This window comes from Eulemur rufifrons, chromosome 19, assembly GCF_041146395.1.
Source record: "Eulemur rufifrons isolate Redbay chromosome 19, OSU_ERuf_1, whole genome shotgun sequence".
In the NCBI taxonomy this organism is placed as follows: Eukaryota; Metazoa; Chordata; class Mammalia; order Primates; family Lemuridae; genus Eulemur; species Eulemur rufifrons.
The window spans coordinates 6,912,987-6,929,296 of record NC_091001.1 but is presented as its reverse complement, the minus strand read 5'-3'; the positions used below and the strand labels follow the sequence as shown (position 1 = coordinate 6,929,296).

General features: G+C 44.7%; 1 protein-coding gene across 2 annotated transcripts in view; it reads right to left on the bottom strand.

Annotated features, from left to right (window-relative positions):
• RBM47 (RNA binding motif protein 47) overlaps positions 1-8,657 on the bottom strand; it is a 73,168-nt gene extending 64,511 nt beyond the window's left edge. Inside the window, exon 1 of one of the 2 annotated variants that reach the window (XM_069494797.1) lies at positions 8,523-8,657. In XM_069494797.1, coding sequence (XP_069350898.1) covers positions 8,523-8,542 — 20 coding nt within the window. In that variant the 5' untranslated portion in view covers positions 8,543-8,657. The remainder of the gene's footprint in view (positions 1-8,522) is intronic. The other variant, XM_069494796.1, reaches the window with a different exon arrangement.
• Between the last annotated feature and the right edge of the window lie 7,653 nt (positions 8,658-16,310).

Sequence of the window (16,310 nt, the reverse complement as noted above, 5' to 3'; positions counted from 1 at the left end):
TTCTGTAATAACAGTACAATATTCAAATCAATGTTATCTCCTAGAATTAAAAAAGTATATTTTTGGCCAGCACTTTGTGAGGCTGAGGTGGGAGGATCACTTGAGCCCAGGAGTTTGAGACCAGCCAGAGCAACATAGCAAGACTCTGTATCTACAGCAAATTAATAAAAAAAATTAGCTGGGCACAGTAGTGTGCGCCTGTAGTCCCAGCTACTCAGGAAACTGAGGCAGGAAGATCGCTTGAGCCCAGGAGCTGGAGGTTGCAGTGAGCTACAGTGATGCCACGGCACTCTAGCCAGGGCCACAGAGTGACACTCTAACAGAAAGGAGGAGAGGAGAGGGGAGGAGAGGGGAGGGGAGGGGAGGGGAGAGGGAGGGGAGGGGAGGGGAGGGGAGAGGGAGGGGAGGGGAGAGGGCAGGGCCAGGGCAGGGCGAGGTGGCTCACGCCTGTAATCCCAGCACTCTGGGAGGCCAAGACAGATGGATCACTCCAGGTCAGGAGTTCGAAACCAGCCTGAGCAAGAGCGAGACCCCCCATCTCTACTAAACATAGAAAGAAATTATCTGGCCAACTAAAAATATATATAGAAAAAATTAGCCGGGCATGGTGGCACATGCCTGTAGTCCCAGCTACTCGGGAGGCTGAGGCAGTAGGATCGCTTAAGCCCAGGAGTTTGAGGTTGCTGTGAGCTAGGCTGATGCCACGGCACTCACTCTAGCCCCGGAGCAACAGAGCGAGACTCTGTCTCAACAAAAAAAAAAGAGAGAGAGAGAGAGTCCACTTCTGTTCATGTGTGCAAAATTCCTTCCAGGGAATCCTGTTTGAAGGAAAGGCAAACTAAAGATTTCTCGAACGCCCATGCTGTGCCAGATACTTCCCTATACTGCACATTATCCTAGTTAATCCGAATAATAACCACCAAAGGTTGGTATGTATCTGCGGAAAGAGTCAAAGTGCTGTACAGAGAAGCCACCACACTGGGAAGGGCAGAGGGCTCCGCTGCCGACTGGCTCTCATCATGTTGTACAGGAAAAGACCAGCATGGCGGCAACCTTATGGCAATGTTAAGTGGCTTCCAAGACACCTTTCTGGCTGACTCGATGTCTCTGAAACCATCCTGACTGCCAGCCAGCATTTATTGCTATCTTAGGTGCTGGACACCACTTGATTCTGCTTCTTCTGCTGCCTAAATACTTTGCTCTCTGGTGGAGCAAGAGAACGATTCAGGCAGAACCAAATAAGCAGTGGCTTTCATGCTTCTCTCCAATTTTTCTTCACAAAAGTTTGCGACTTAAAGAGATCTTGGGGGTCACCTGACCAACCTCCCACCCAAGGAGCTGCCCTTTCTCCAGCACCCCCAACAAAGGGTCACCCAGTCTTGCTGAGGAAGACACTGCTCTGCAGACACAATTTGACCCCATGGCAACCAAATCTGGTTTTCCTACAGCTCTGGTTTAAAAACTGAATCCAACCCAGGACACGTCTTTGTCTAGTTCTAAAAAAAAAAAAACAAACACCCATTTGCCAGGAGGGTGTGTTGAGGTAAGTCAAGACTTGTTAACAATTTGTTCCAGGGCTCTGTTATTTGCCTCAATTATAATTGAGAAGGTAATTAAAAGATGTTATTTTCTGATGGGTGGCATGATAGCACGGGGCAACAGAATGCACTTTGGAGGTCAAAGTCATCTGAGTTGTGAAGGTATTCTCTGGCATCCTAAACAATGTGGCTTTGAGCAAGGCACTTGACCGCTGGGTGCCTTGGTTTCCCCATTTGTAAGAAGGGGTTAATGTCTGCTAGCTAGCAGAATTGTGGTGAGAATTGGGAATAATATACATGGGGTGCTTGGTGCAGTACTTGACACTGATATGCTGAGTGCGCAATAAAACAGTATGATTCGAGAAACCATCATAGCCCAGCGTGCTGTAAAAGGAACTGTTTTCCATGGCGGACAGTCCCCAAACACTGCAGGTGACAGTGCGAGCCAGCGGGAAGAGCTGGAGGTAGAAAATCTGGATGTCGGCTCTTTCACGAACCAGCTGTGACCTTAGTGTCTCTATTTCAACTTTCTCATATACAAAATGGGCATGTTTATCATCACAGCATTAAAGAAAAAAGGTAAACATGAAAATGATTTGAGGAAGTATTTTCTTAAAAGTACACAAATACAAGATATTGTTCCCAGGGTCATTCATACAGTTAAAAAGAATCCATTCAAGACAAGCTTTGATGATTGCTTTCAAGCAGTCCCATGTAGAAGAGGCTTTCTATCAACTGTGAAAATAATAAGTCTCTGCAGCAGAGGATGTGGGCATCTCGTGCTCTCTTTCTAGAAGTGACTTAACATGTTTGACTGAGACACTATCCAGGTGTTTCCATGTGCTTCATCGGGCAAAAGGGGGGGTTAACCAGCCTATCTAGGGTGGGGTAACCAGCCTATCTAGGGTGGGGTAACCAGCCTATCTATCTGGCCTAGTTGAAACAATGCCGTGACTGCACGTGCTTTATAACATTAATGCAAAGTTAAAAACATAACCTCTTTAATTCACAATTAGAAAAAGTCGAAAGGGTACATACCCCCTTTTGTTAGTCTAAGTAAGGACATTCTGAGCAAGTGTCTGGTAACTTTTTTGTGTTATGCATTTGCGAATCTGTATCTTTGTAGGATGGAAAATTGAAGAAGGTAGTAATGAAAAGGAAATTTAGAAACTGTAGGCCCTCGCCCCTACCCTCAACACTGTTCATTTTCAAGATGTTTAGTTGAGAGACTTTTACCCCATCCAGTCAGCAGGCAGTCTTCAGTGAGTTAGAATTTTAAGCACTTTCTTAAACTCCACTTTAAAACACATGACCTTTGACTCCCAGGAAACTTCTCAGCAATTCTGACTTGAAATTTCTAACTTTCTTATAGTGATTAAATATTTCTTTACACATACATACTAAAAACTGATCTTAAAAAAAAAAAAAAAAAATTGCCCAACACAGATTTTAGAATATACCACGTGCACCTGAAAATATAAATTATTCGTAAGCAAAAATGTAAAAATACAGAGAGAGCCTTATTTTTAAAGCAAAACAAATTTGAAGGGAAAGAGAAAACGACCTAAGGAAAAGGTCCGGTCAGCGGCCGGCTTCCCAACAGAAGAGATGCAAGTCTGAGCTGTTCCACAGAAGCTGAGCCTCAGGAGGCCGACGGGCCCAGCCTCAGCAGCGCCCAGCGTTGGCTTGTCGCCAGGATGGGACTGCTCCCTGGCGCCACCAACAATTTTCGTTTTTAGTTCAGCCCAACTGTAAAGTCGTGAAACTTCTCTCAGCTCACTCTCCTCATGTACAGAACAGTGGCAGCCACCTCCTCGGGCTACTATTTCGGTTAAATAAACAGCCAGTGTAGAGCACCCAGCAAATCCACTCCCAGAAACAGACTCCTCTCCTTCCACCCCACCTTTTATGAGATCACTTAACTTTAAAGAGCCGGCACATACAGGGAATGATTTTCAGCTCATATAGTCCTATTTTTAATTCCCTAAAATGTCTTACGTGTGGTCTGTTCTTACAAAGAAATACTATGCAGCAACCCGAGAATAAATTATAACATGAAGCTACAAGGATGAACATGACAGGCATACACGGCAAGTGAAAGAAGCCACATGTAAAAGAGCACATACCATGTCATTCTATTTTTACAAAGTACAAGAGCAGCCAAAGCTGATCTATGGTAATAGAAGTTGGAATAGTGGATAGAAAGTAATAAAAGTTCAGTGAAAGAAAGGGGGGAAAGTCAGAATAGTAGCTTTCTGTGGGGGGAGGGGCACGGGCAGGTGACAGGAGAGGCACAAGGGAGCCTCCTGGGACGCTGGAGATGCCGTGTGCCTCGACCTGGGCGGTGGGTACACAGGTGCAGGCACATGCATGTGACGATTCATCGAACTACATACTTGAACTGTGCACTTTACTACCTTTATGTTATATTTCAATAAATGTTTTAAAATCATTTTTTTTCAAAGCGCTTATTTGACTTAATTTTAACTTTTTCTCTGATGCTTTCTTCCAGTCTCTTTCACATTTACATGAATGATAAACTTTTCATTGGTGCCTCATGATAGTAGGAATTATTTGTAAATAAAATTTTCCAAATAATTGAATTTATCCATTTAAGCAAGAAAACTATTACATCCTCGGGTGAAAATATTTCTACAATGATTTGTACTCCTCACTATCATTTTAAGCAGAGGCTATGAAACACATTCTTCTTGGTGAACCAAGGTTGTCTGCAGAAACTCATATGGTGGAGCTCGGCTGAGATGAAGCGATGGTTTAAGGGGCCGTTGCTTCTACACTGGACCATAGTTGTTTTTGCCCATTCTTTGTTATTTCTGCTGTTTCTCACTGTTGCATGCCTGTCTCTAACCATCTCTGTCCTTCTCATATCTTTCATTCATTTATTCATATATTCGGTACATATCTTTAGAACACCTGGCATGTGCCAAGCACTGGATATAGTGATGAATAAAATACTCATGGTCCATGTCCTAAGGAAGCTTATATTTTAGCAGAAGAACCAAGTATAAAACAAGTGTGGTGTGTGTCTTGAAGGCAAAAGTATAGGACCTTATTTAGGGGTCTGGGAAGATCACCTTGAAGAAGTGACATTTAAGAACTGAGAGATAAGAACCTAGCCAAAAGCGAGCCCTTGGTATTTTCTGAATGAAGCCACGCATGGTCATTAGCAGAGCAAAGAGGAGAAGGAAGAGTTCTGAATTTATTATGCACTGAGAAACCAGAAGTTTTATTGAAAGATGTCTAACCTAGGAGTTGATAGGCACTGACTGAGGCCCTGGCAGAATTTACCGCATTAATCTGGGCTGCCTCGAAGACTGGTTTTCGCCTAACCCTAAGGCCTTGAGTTGCTGGACAAGTGAAGGATCTTTAGTTACCACTCAGCTAACCTATACATATTCAGTTTTTATTTCCTCTTGCAAAAACAAAACCAGCCATGGATGGCCCAAGTCCCCATGAAAGTCCCTCCAGGTTGCCTATGTGGTTCTGACCCTGAGCCACCACGTGTGTGACTTTTCTGGCACCGTCACCAGAATCACCTTGAAAGGTTGTCGCCCACCCAAACCTTAACAAAGCCATAACAGCTCTGTCCAGGAAGGCCAAAGCAGGCCTCCTTGGGCATAATCGCATGTTACAAAATGTCATTTAATTCGGGGCCTATTATTGTCCCCAGAGATTTCACCTTCATGACATTTTACACATCAAGAAGAATTTACAGTCTAAAGAACGGAAGAAACAGATACTAACGACAACCCTGTCGAGAGATGTTACTCAATTCTATGCCTTATAAAGTCAACCTGACTTAACAGCTTTATTATCATATCACATTTAATAGCAGCAGAGTTTAAAATGCCAGAGATGTGGGCGAGGTTATTCAGGGTTTAATTTGATGCATGACTTGATCCATCAACAAACTATCAGGAAGCTGTAAGAACCCCTAACAAGAGGTGTAAATACAGCCGTTAGTGATCTCAGTTTCTTACTGTTCCACAGAGACCTTTAGAACTTGAAATGTGAAAAAACCAAACAAAGGGCTTGCATAAAATATAGACTTTTCCGATGAAATAAAGGGAAACAAAGAGTGACAAGTATCGAGAAATGATTTGTTTTTAGACTTTTCCCCAGAGTCTTTCTGTTCCTCTGATAAAATTTCAGACTTACGGCATCAATCTCCTTCAGAGAGTGTGGCATTAATGCGTGAGTTCTTTCACCTGTCAGGGTCTGTATTTTGGATTTATGCCATATCACAGAAAGTCAAAAGATGGACAGATTCTTAAGCAATCTAAGTAGGTCTCTGTGACAGGCAAATAGATAGCAAGTATCAAAATCTTAAAAGAGAGGTAGGAAAAGGTTAATCCACTTGTCAGAAGTTACACAAACCGTCAGCGGTAAGAGCAGTGAGATGACTTGCTGCTAAACTCCATTTTCTGATCTGCATATAAAAGATATCGAAGGTATCTGCCATCCCTCCAGCGAATTCTTTTGACTCCACAGTTGTTAGATTTAATCCTATTTGACTAAATAGACAAAGCCACAGTGCAGTTTTTCTCATGGAGGAAGTTTCCTCCCAATTCTGAAACAATGATTTATTCCAGCCATTTTACAATGACTAGAACTTGTCATAAGAAAGGTCCTTGGTTTGTTACTGCCAGCTGATGCCGGGCAAAAAAATGTACCCCAATCGTGTTCTTCCATAATCGATGAGCTCTTTGACCTTATACTTATGCCTCCTGCTGTAAGACACAGTAAACAGGCCAAAGATCCCACACGCTTGTTACATTGCATATGTTATACACTGCAACACCTTTCCCCAAGAGCCGGCAATGGTAGAGCTCTGTGGGAGCTACCCTTTCCTAAAACCCATTTGCCATTCGGGTTTTGGCCACTGATGACACAGGTGTAGGTGTCTGTGTCTGGCGCATCATATTACAATTGATCACATGTAAACATTTGATTAAGGCTCTACCTTTACCATATATGCTCATATTTTTCTACACAAAAAAAGTTAGAATATAAAGATTTAGTATTCTCAAGAAGTATTTATTCATTAGTTTCTCCAAAACTATGACCAGGATATAAAAAGTCACTCTTACACTGCTATGTTCTAAAGACACAGATTTGAGGATAAGAGGCTGTCATTCAAGCCTGACCTTTAATTTGTTGTTATCTTGTCTAAATTTAACAGAATCAAGGGCAGGGGCGGGGGGAGAAAGTTTAAAAGTATTTTCATGAAACCAGAGCCACCATTTAGCAAAACCTTTAAATGGGATGAGTCACCGGCACACGGAAGCGCAAATCGCAAGGCTACAATCGCCTCCTAGAAACCCGGAGCCCGGTTCTGAACCCTCGGCCAAAGCGCATGCTAACATCTGATTCGGTCCACCAGAAAACCTCGAGCACAGGTAGGTTTTACCTCACTCTCTGTCACACGCACGTCCCTCTAGCAAAACTGAAAACAACGCTTGATGGAAACCGAAGATTACAATTATCCAGGGACTCTGAGCCACCGAGAAACAGTTGGCAAAGAGACCTCCCTGTCGCCCCCGGCCTCCCCTCACCATTCCTGCCCCTTCAGCAGAAGGGAAACGAATCGCACATAACCTGAAATTTTAAATATTAATAAACACTAACGTAGGAAGCACGTACCTGCGGAACACCTGGCTCTCTCCTTCCCCTGCTCCCTCTCTCCTCCCACACTCTGGCAACGGAATGCCCTTCAGAACCATGGCTCAGTGCTTTTGGTAAATGTTTTACGAGACACTAAACAGCCTTGTGTCCCACCCTCAGAGCAAACACCATTGAGAGAACACAATATAATGGTCGAAAAGATACCGTGTCATGTACAGTAATGAAAATGAACAAGCAGGCTCTATTTCCACACTTCCCCTTAAGGGAGGGGGAAAATCGAAGCTTGCAGATGGTGGGAGTGGACTAGTAGGAAGGGCTTGTAGAAATAAACCTTGATGCTGGAAGTGTTGAGCTTTTTTTTTTTTTTTTAAGGTGGCGTTATGATAAGCTCATGGTTCTAATCCCCAAACAAGTCTTGGCTTGCTGAACTGAAAAAGTATCCAAGGCAAGAGTTAATGAAGGGTAGAGTTCACCAGGGAATCTGTAGACACAGTAGCATCTATACATTCACCACATATTTCTATTTATCAGAGGAGATGCAACTCTGAAAAGTTTTCATAAACTGCCACAATAACAAGGGATACTCCCGTTTTCTATATTCCGCAAGTTCTGCGCAGTTGAAAACCAGGAGTTTTGCATTCCATTCAAGTTAACAATTACAACTACAGGGAAACAGAAACTTGCTGGCACAGAACTATCAGCACACCCAGAATGTCAGGTGCCTCTTGGCGCCGCCAGGGTTAACGAGATAAAGAGAGGGCGCCAGGGGTGCCTGGCTCTGCGGAACTCCACACGGAGACTGCTGGAGACTTGAGCCCATGCGGGCAAAGCACAACCACCTGCCCTTGGAGTTCTGAGTGGGACAGTCCAAGACATGGGAACTGAGATGGTCGAATTATTTAGCTACCGCCAAGCCTGCTTGCTAAGAGGAGACCCAAGTCCATTTAGAGCAAAGGCGAGAGTTGGCTTTGGCTTGGGAATCACACACACAGACAGGGAAGACAAATGAGATAACCCACTCTCTTGTCCCCACCCCCTGCCCCAGTCCTCAAGAGTACTCAGAATTCTCCATTTCATACCTTCAAGATGTCTGGTGAGGTGAAAAGAAAACTGAACTTAAAACTGAGTACATACATTTTCTGCGTTCCAGCTGTGTGACCTTGAGCAAGTATCTTAACCTCTCTGACCCCGTTTCCTTATCTATAAAATAAAAATGTCTACAACCACAAAAATTACCTCAAAGAACTCCAAGCTCCTAGAAAATGGCACAGAGCAGTTCTTCGAATTTTCAAAACATCAAAACTTTAGGTCGTTGTAATTTTTTTGTCCACCCCCTACCTTAAGTGGCTGGGTCCCATCTTATTTTCAATTTCCTCCTGTTACAGAAGCTTCAGGTTAGTCCTGTGGCGAAGGGCAACTGACTTGTCTCCAGGGTCCGAATGACTAATCTGCTAGGGTGGGTTTATCTGCCTGCGGGGCGTGGCCCCACGGCCTCCCGCCCTCCGCCCGCCTGTCAACTCCCTTGCTTTCACATTGCTCCTCGTCCTGCCCTCTGCCACAATTCGCTACCGGCCTTGGGAAGTCTCGCCCTGGCCTCTCTCTCCCCTTCCTGCTCCCTTCCTTCTTCCCTCTTCCTTTCCTGCCTGGCTTCCCCGAGAGAGGCCAGAGGGGGGTGGGGTGACTATTCTCATCATTCCGTTCTGCTGCAGCCCTTAGCAGTGACCTGTCAAACAGCCAGACAGCCCGGTGCGAGGTTAGATGTCACTGCTATCCAGGTGCCACAGGTGAGGGAACTGAGAGTAAAGACAGATTCAACAGTGGGCTCCAGGTCCCAGAGCCACTGCTGTCCTGACAGCCCAGGATTTATTTCCCTGCTGCCACTCAAGCCACTGACCAGCTCCTCACCCCAGACGTGCCTCTTCTCAGGCCCGTGAGTCCCCCCCAGTCTAATCTGCTCTCCCTGCCAACTGCGACGTATTTTCCTCTCCATCGATCTGCTCAGCTCCACCCTTCCTGGCTCCAGACTGGTCAGCCTTATTCTGGTTTGTAGGGTCTGTCTCACTGGACCTCTCTATAATCCATGCCTGGGCCCTCCTGTCCCTTGTGTGCCCTTCTTCAGGTAAACACAACAGGAATGAATCTTCAAAGTGACAAACCTGAACGTTGGGAATGTAATTGCTCCCTTCACAGGAGTCTTTCCTATGAGCGCCTCTCCTGGGTCACGTGCCTTGTTCCACTCTGCACCAGGGCACCTGCGTGTCCTCCGCTGCCTTACCACCGGAGCACTCACCTCCGCACCCTCTGGCATGGAGTCTAGCACTTACTCTTCAGAAATATACTTGAATTTTGGTTTGTTTGTTTTGAGACAGAGTCATGCTAGAGTGCCGTGGCGTCAGCCTAGCTCACTGCAACCTCAAACTCCTGGGCTCAAGCGATCCTCCTGCCTCAGCCTCCCGAGTAGCTGGGACTACAGGCATGCGCCACCATGCCCAGCTAATTTTTCTATTTTTTGTAGAGATGGGGTCTCTCTCTTGCTCAGTCTGAGCTCAAGTGATCTTTCTGCCTCGGCCTCCCAGAGTTTTAGGATCACAGGTGTGAGCCATGGCACTCAGCCAGAAACAGACTTCAATTTCAATGTAAAAAATTTGAAGGCAAAATATGTGAATGCAGAGCAGTACCTCAATGGAGTAAATTCCAGGTGTAAGCAAAAGCCAGGGTTTGGAGGGTTTGATGTTGTTGCTTTGCTTCTTCTTTTTTTTTTTTTTGGTATTTAAATGAGGATGAGAAATGTGGATTATAAAGACAAGACAGCAAATAAGCTAGCTATCAAATCCCACCATACAACAAGCATCCTCTCTTAAGTGTCTGCAATTTACCAGGTACTGGATACATGAGACGTCGTTTAATGTAATAAGCCAGATGAGAAGATAGATCCAGAAACGCTGCCCAAGGGCACACAGCTGATAAGTGCAGAACTGAGAATCAAGGCAGCTCCCAGTTGGAGTCCTTGCTCCTTGCCCGAGTCACACTACTGTGCCACGTGCACACTGGGGCCTACTCACTCCAGGAGCATGTCTAGTGCCTGAATCAAGATCCACTTGTGTGGATTTTCCTCCACTCTGTGCCCAGAGCCTGCTCAGCCCTGCTCTGCTGCACTCCTCTGCCTTGGCCTGCTCACCTCCCACCCTCTTCCTCCACCTGTGCTCCTCATGCCTAAGCCAATGTCCACTGCCACTCTGAAATCTACTGATCAATTCTATTTGTTATTGGGGCCCCCATTTCACCGTAAAACCCAACCGAAGAGTATGGATTCCCCTACCTTGGGTAAGTCTTTTATTTTATTTTATTTTATTTGAGACAGAGTCTCACTCTGTTGCCCGGGCTAGAGTGCCGTGGCATCAGCCAGCTCACAGCAACCTCAGACTCCTGGGCTCAAGTGATCCTCCTGCCTCAGCCTCCCGCGTAACTGGGACTACAGGCATGTGCCACCATGCTCAGCTAATTTTTTCTATATATGTATATTTTTGCAGTTGTCCAGCTAATTTCTTTCTATTTTTAGTAGAGACGGGGTCTCGCTCTTGCTCAGGCTGGTCTCAAACTCCTGACCTCGAGTGATCCTCCCACCTCAGCCTCCCAGAGTGCTTACAGGCATGAGCCACCTCACCTGGCCAGCCTTTTATATTTATTTTTTTCTGTGGTCACAAATTTGATATTTGACTTTAAACACTGTAGGTTGTGTTAGAATTCCCTGTGTTTAGGCAGGGCATGGTGGCTCACTCCTGTAATCCTAGCACTCTGGGAGGCCCGAGGCGGGAGGATCGCTTGAGGTCTGGAGTCTGAGACCAGCCTGAGCAAGAGCAAGACCCTGTCTCTACTAAAAATAGAAAAAGTTACTCGGGCATGGTGGTGTGTGCCTGTAGTCCCAGCTACTCGGGAGGCTGAGGCAGGAGGATTGCTTGAGCCCAGGAGTTGGAGGTTGCTGTGAGCTAGGCTGACGCCACGGCACTCTAGCCTGGGCAACAGAGTGAGGCTCTGTCTCAAAACAACAACAACAACAACAACAACAACAACAACAAAAAACACCAAAAGAATTCCCTGTGTTCTATACAGCACCTGTCATGTGACTGTATTCAAATATTATACCTCATGGTGGTCAGAGACTAAATTCTGTGTCCCTGAGAAAGGACTGTGCCTTCTGTACAATAGTAATGTTTTATCATAGCATTCCCCACCTCCCGCCATACAATGCTAAGCCTAATTTTTGCTCTGCTGTCTTTGGTATGCCAGCACACAGGTGGGCATGCCCACTGCAGGGTTCTGACGAGCAGAACAGTTCATCTCTGCCAGTGCTGCTGTCACCCCAGACCTGTTCCAAAGCGCCTGTCAGCATTAGGGGCCTACTTCTAGCCCAGACATCTTTGAAGCTAGTAAATATTTGGCCTGCAGAATGGTTTCAGATTCTGAAAGAGGTTCTGAGCTCCCTGGGACATTAGGGACCAGGAGAGGTGGAGATTTAATCTGGAGCTTCTTAGTCTCCCACATTCTCCAAAAGGCCTTTGAACTCCCATGAATCACTCAAGCCCCTTCGGTTGTCTGGACAGGGCTTCAAAGAGTGCGGAGAGGGCAGCCTCAGAAAGTACTCATCACCCAGCCCAGCCACATCCCAGACTCTCAGGAATCTCCCAGCCACCCTTGGTTTTTCCAAAATTGCCAAGGAAGGAGAGGCTAGGACAGGTGAGAGAAGCACGAGATGAATCTACACTGTCCAGCACTGTCTTTCTCTGGGACATCATCCCCTAGACCAGCAGTTCTCAAAGTGAGGTCCCCAGAACCCTGGGAGCCTCCAAGACTCTAAATAATACTAACATACTTCCCTTTTTCACTGCTTTGACATTTGCACCACTGATGAAAAGGCAATGCTGGGTAAAATTGCTGGCACTATAAAAGGCAGTGCCGCCAAAGTGTACTAGTAATTATGGCATTTTTCACCACCGGGCACTCAGAGCTTTTTTATCTCTTTTTTTCAGAGCCATTTTTCCTCAAGAATGTATTTGACAAAGTAGTAAAATATTAATTTTATTAAATCAACTCAAGTATTTTTTAAAATTCTGTATGATGAAATGGGAAGTGTGATAAAGCACTTCTACTGCATAACAAATTATGATCATTGTCTCAAGGAAAATTACCTGTGTGACTGAGTCATAGCCTAACCTAGCTGCTTTTGTCCTGAAACATTTGTACTTGAAAGAACAAACTATGGTTATTCAGACCTGGATATGTGGCAGATGTTTTCTAGAAAATGAATGAAGGGGTCTGTCACTTCAAAGAACACAACTGATGATATTTGTTTTCAATGACAAAATTGAAACTTTCAAGCAAAATTTAAAATTTGGGGGAACTTGTGTTTACTGTCATGAGCTTGACAGCTTGTCAATATTTAAAGGCTTTTCTACTGAGATCAGTTGTGATATTACCAAATGTGATTTTTTTTAATATTACATACTGAAAGGTGTCAATATTTGGAAGATGATCACAACTGAGTGAACCAATATTTTCCAAAGGATCGATGCAAGATACTACAGAATCATGCACTGGTAAGAGATCCATTCAAAGTTCAAGGCAGGCCAACAGATTATAATGTAACAGAGCATGAAAAGTTTATTGATGTAGTCTCAGATTCCACACTGCAACTAACCTTTAACAAGCTACCTCTAGTAGAGTTTGGGTTTAGTGTCAAAGAAGAATGTTCATAATTACCTGAAAAAGCTACTAAAATATTCCTCCCTTTTCCAACTATATACATTATGAGGCTGAATTTTCTCGGTATAGTTCTCCAATGAAAACAACATATATCAATAGACTGAACCAGAAGCAAATATGTGAATATAGCTGACATCTGTCAAGCCAGTCATTAAAGAGATGTGCAAAAATATAAACAGTATGCTTTTCTCATTATGTACTTTTTGGGGACATATAATTATTTTTCATAAAATTGTTATTTATGTTAATTTCTTTCTTTCTTTCTTTTTTTTTTTTTTTTTTTTTTTTTGAGACAGAGTCTCGCTCTGTTTGCCCGGGCTAGAGTGCCGTGGCATCAGCCTAGCTCACAGCAACCTCAAACTCCTGGGCTCAAGTGATCCTTCTGCCTCAGCCTCCCGAGTAGCTGGGAGTACAGGCATGCGCCACCATGCCCGGCTAATTTTTTCTATATATATTTTTAGCTGTCAGATCGTTTCTTTCTATTTTTAGTAGAGATGGGGTCTCGCTCTTGCTCAGGCTGGTTTTGAACTCCTGACCTCTAGCGATCCACCCGCCTTGGCTTCCCAGAGTGCTAGGATTACAAGCGTGAGCCACCGCACCCGGCCTATGTTAATTTCTTAATTTTAATTTCTACTGCAGTAAATATCAATAGATAGAATCCTTGTAAACAAAAACACTTTGGGTTCCTGAATAATTTTTTAAGAATATTATATAAGACAGGGCTGCCAGATTTAGCAATAAAAATGCAGGATGTCCAGTTACACTTGAATTTCAGGTAAACAATGAACGACATTTTAGTATAATATATCCCATGCAATATTTGGGACATTCTTATACTAAAAAATTACTCGCTGCTTATCTGAAGTTCATATTTAATTGAATATCATGTATTGTATCAGCTTGTTAAAATGTCTACAGTTCAAAAAATTTGAGAAACACTGCCCTGGATCATATCCCTCCCACATGTGCCAAAACACTAAGACGAACATTCACTTAGTACCTGCTGGGTACTAAACACGGTGCTAGATTGAAGACACGCACACTCTTCTCCAAAGTCCTGTGTGCCAAGTACTATCATGATCCCCGTCTCCTCACACAAATGAGGAAACAGGAACCCAAAAGAGTCAAATGAAGCTACTCATTGGTGAAAGGCAAGACTGGAACCCACCACGCAGCTCATAACTATTAATATTAGGCTTACACTGAATTCTGAATAAGTGAGATTCCTAAAGACAGATGGCTTCTCTGCATATTTGCACCTCAGATTTTGGTACATCAATTTCTGTTGCTCATCTTCTCTCTCCTTCTGTCTCGCAGCTGTGTATTGTGCCATCAAAGCCGCAGTGAGAGCCAAGGCTGTGAGTGCGGTGCGCGCCAGGGACCTGCATGCAGAACCGCCATCCGCGCAGGACTCGGGGCAGACTTTCCTAACGATGCTTTCCCGGGCATAACAAACAGCATTGTTCCAGGCTGGGGATTCTAGAATGGAGCAAGAGTGCACAGACCCTGCTCATTACTATTACTATTAATTGAAAGACACTAGAGCCTCATGCTGCACTAGAATCATCCTTGAGAGTAAGTTGGGAATTTCTCCAAACGAATCTGCACTAACAGAAGCAAATGCAGCTAAGTAAGCCAAGGTCCTGTTTCTTGAATGACCATGACCTCGGTGACTGGATATGTTTAACGAGCTCAGGCTCAATATTAGGGAAAGTGAATTTTTTGATGACCCAGCATGGGGCAAGGCCATATACTCCACTGTGCTACATGACCTGCAAATACAAAAATGTACCTGCTTTCAGCCAGCTAGGGGGCCTCCCCCATTGCCAATTGCCATGATGGAATGTAGAAAGTAATAAACATAAGGGAGAGATACCAGTCTTTTATACGGTAATGATTTTTTTAAGAGGGGAGGGGAGAGGGAGAGAGGTAGGTAGTGTGGCAGAAGGAGAGGGACAGAGTGCAGGGAAAATTTTTTTTTAACAAAGGGAAGATTTACCTTTCAGATATTTTTTGTTTTGTAAATCTGGATTTTTATCAGAGGTGAGGCACACTGGATTATGCTAAGGGCAGTTGTGTATATAGAAGCCAAAACCAACAGAACTTTGAAAATTAGCCTAGAGAAAAGAATGGGACTAGGAAAGAAGAAAAAAAAACAGATTAGGGGGAAAATGTTGCCAAAACTGGAGGATTAGATAATTAAGAAGAGGGGCATTTTAGAAGCCAAGATTTGGCGAAAACCTAGAGAAAGGTAGAAAGAAGGTTTGGGGAAGCCCGAGGGCCCTGAATCCCTCCCTGGCCAGTGGATAAGAGTCCTTAAGAGAAACTGCCAACTTTGCAGTTTGCCTGGGGCCCACCTGGCGGTGCTGTTATCTGTACACACTGGCCCAGCCCGCCCTGGGCCCTGAAGGTTGTTGGATCCTGCTGCCCCAGGTTGGTGGCTTTATCTGCCCACCCAATCTAGATCCCTCCAGTGCTGCTAGGAGAGGCAGCGAGAACAAAAAGGAAAAGAAGGACAAAGTGAAATGCAGTCACGGGCCTTCGCCCTCAGCCTCCGGGAGCTCTCGCGGCTGGCCCCTTCGTGGGGCCTTCGGAATTTACTCCTGTGAGTGCTGAATGGCAAAGAGGACACAGCCAGGACCTGTGACTCATCAAATTCCTAAAGCCAAGACCAGAACACACAGACTCTGAATCCAAGGACTCGCTTTCCACCTTCCGAACACAGGGCCCTGCCTGCTTCATGGTATGCGGTGCAAAGGTGACAGAGCCAAATGTCCCCACCTCCTCCCCACCAGCCCAGCTGTCTCCCTCCATCTACAGGGTTCTCTAAAGCACAGAGCACAAGGCGTTTTATTCCACTGTGTGAGTCACCAGCTATCATAGCACTTAAAAAACGATTTGCCTTAAAAACTGGTTGGGTCTGTACATGAACATCCCTTAGTACAGGGGACGGCGAACTTTCTGCCAAGAGCCACATGGTAAATACTATATGCTTTGCAGGCCATCAGTTTCTGGTACATACTTCCCTTTTTCATTCACTCTTTTTTTCCTTCTTTCCTTCTTATCTTTTTCATTGTTGCAACCCTTTAAAAATGTAAAAACCATTGCTAAGGGGCCACACAAAAACAGGTAGCCCACCACAGTTTGCTGATCCCTCCCTTAGAACAACAGCAAAAGGTGGACAGCAGGCCGGGCGTGGTGGCTCACGCCTGTAATCCTAGCACTCTGGGAGGCCGAGGTGGGTGGATAGCTCGAGATCAGGAGTTCGGGACCAGCCTGAGCAAGAGCGAGACCCCGTCTCTACTAAAAATAGAAAGAAATTATCTGGCCAACTAAAATATATATAGAAAAAAAAAAATTAGCCGG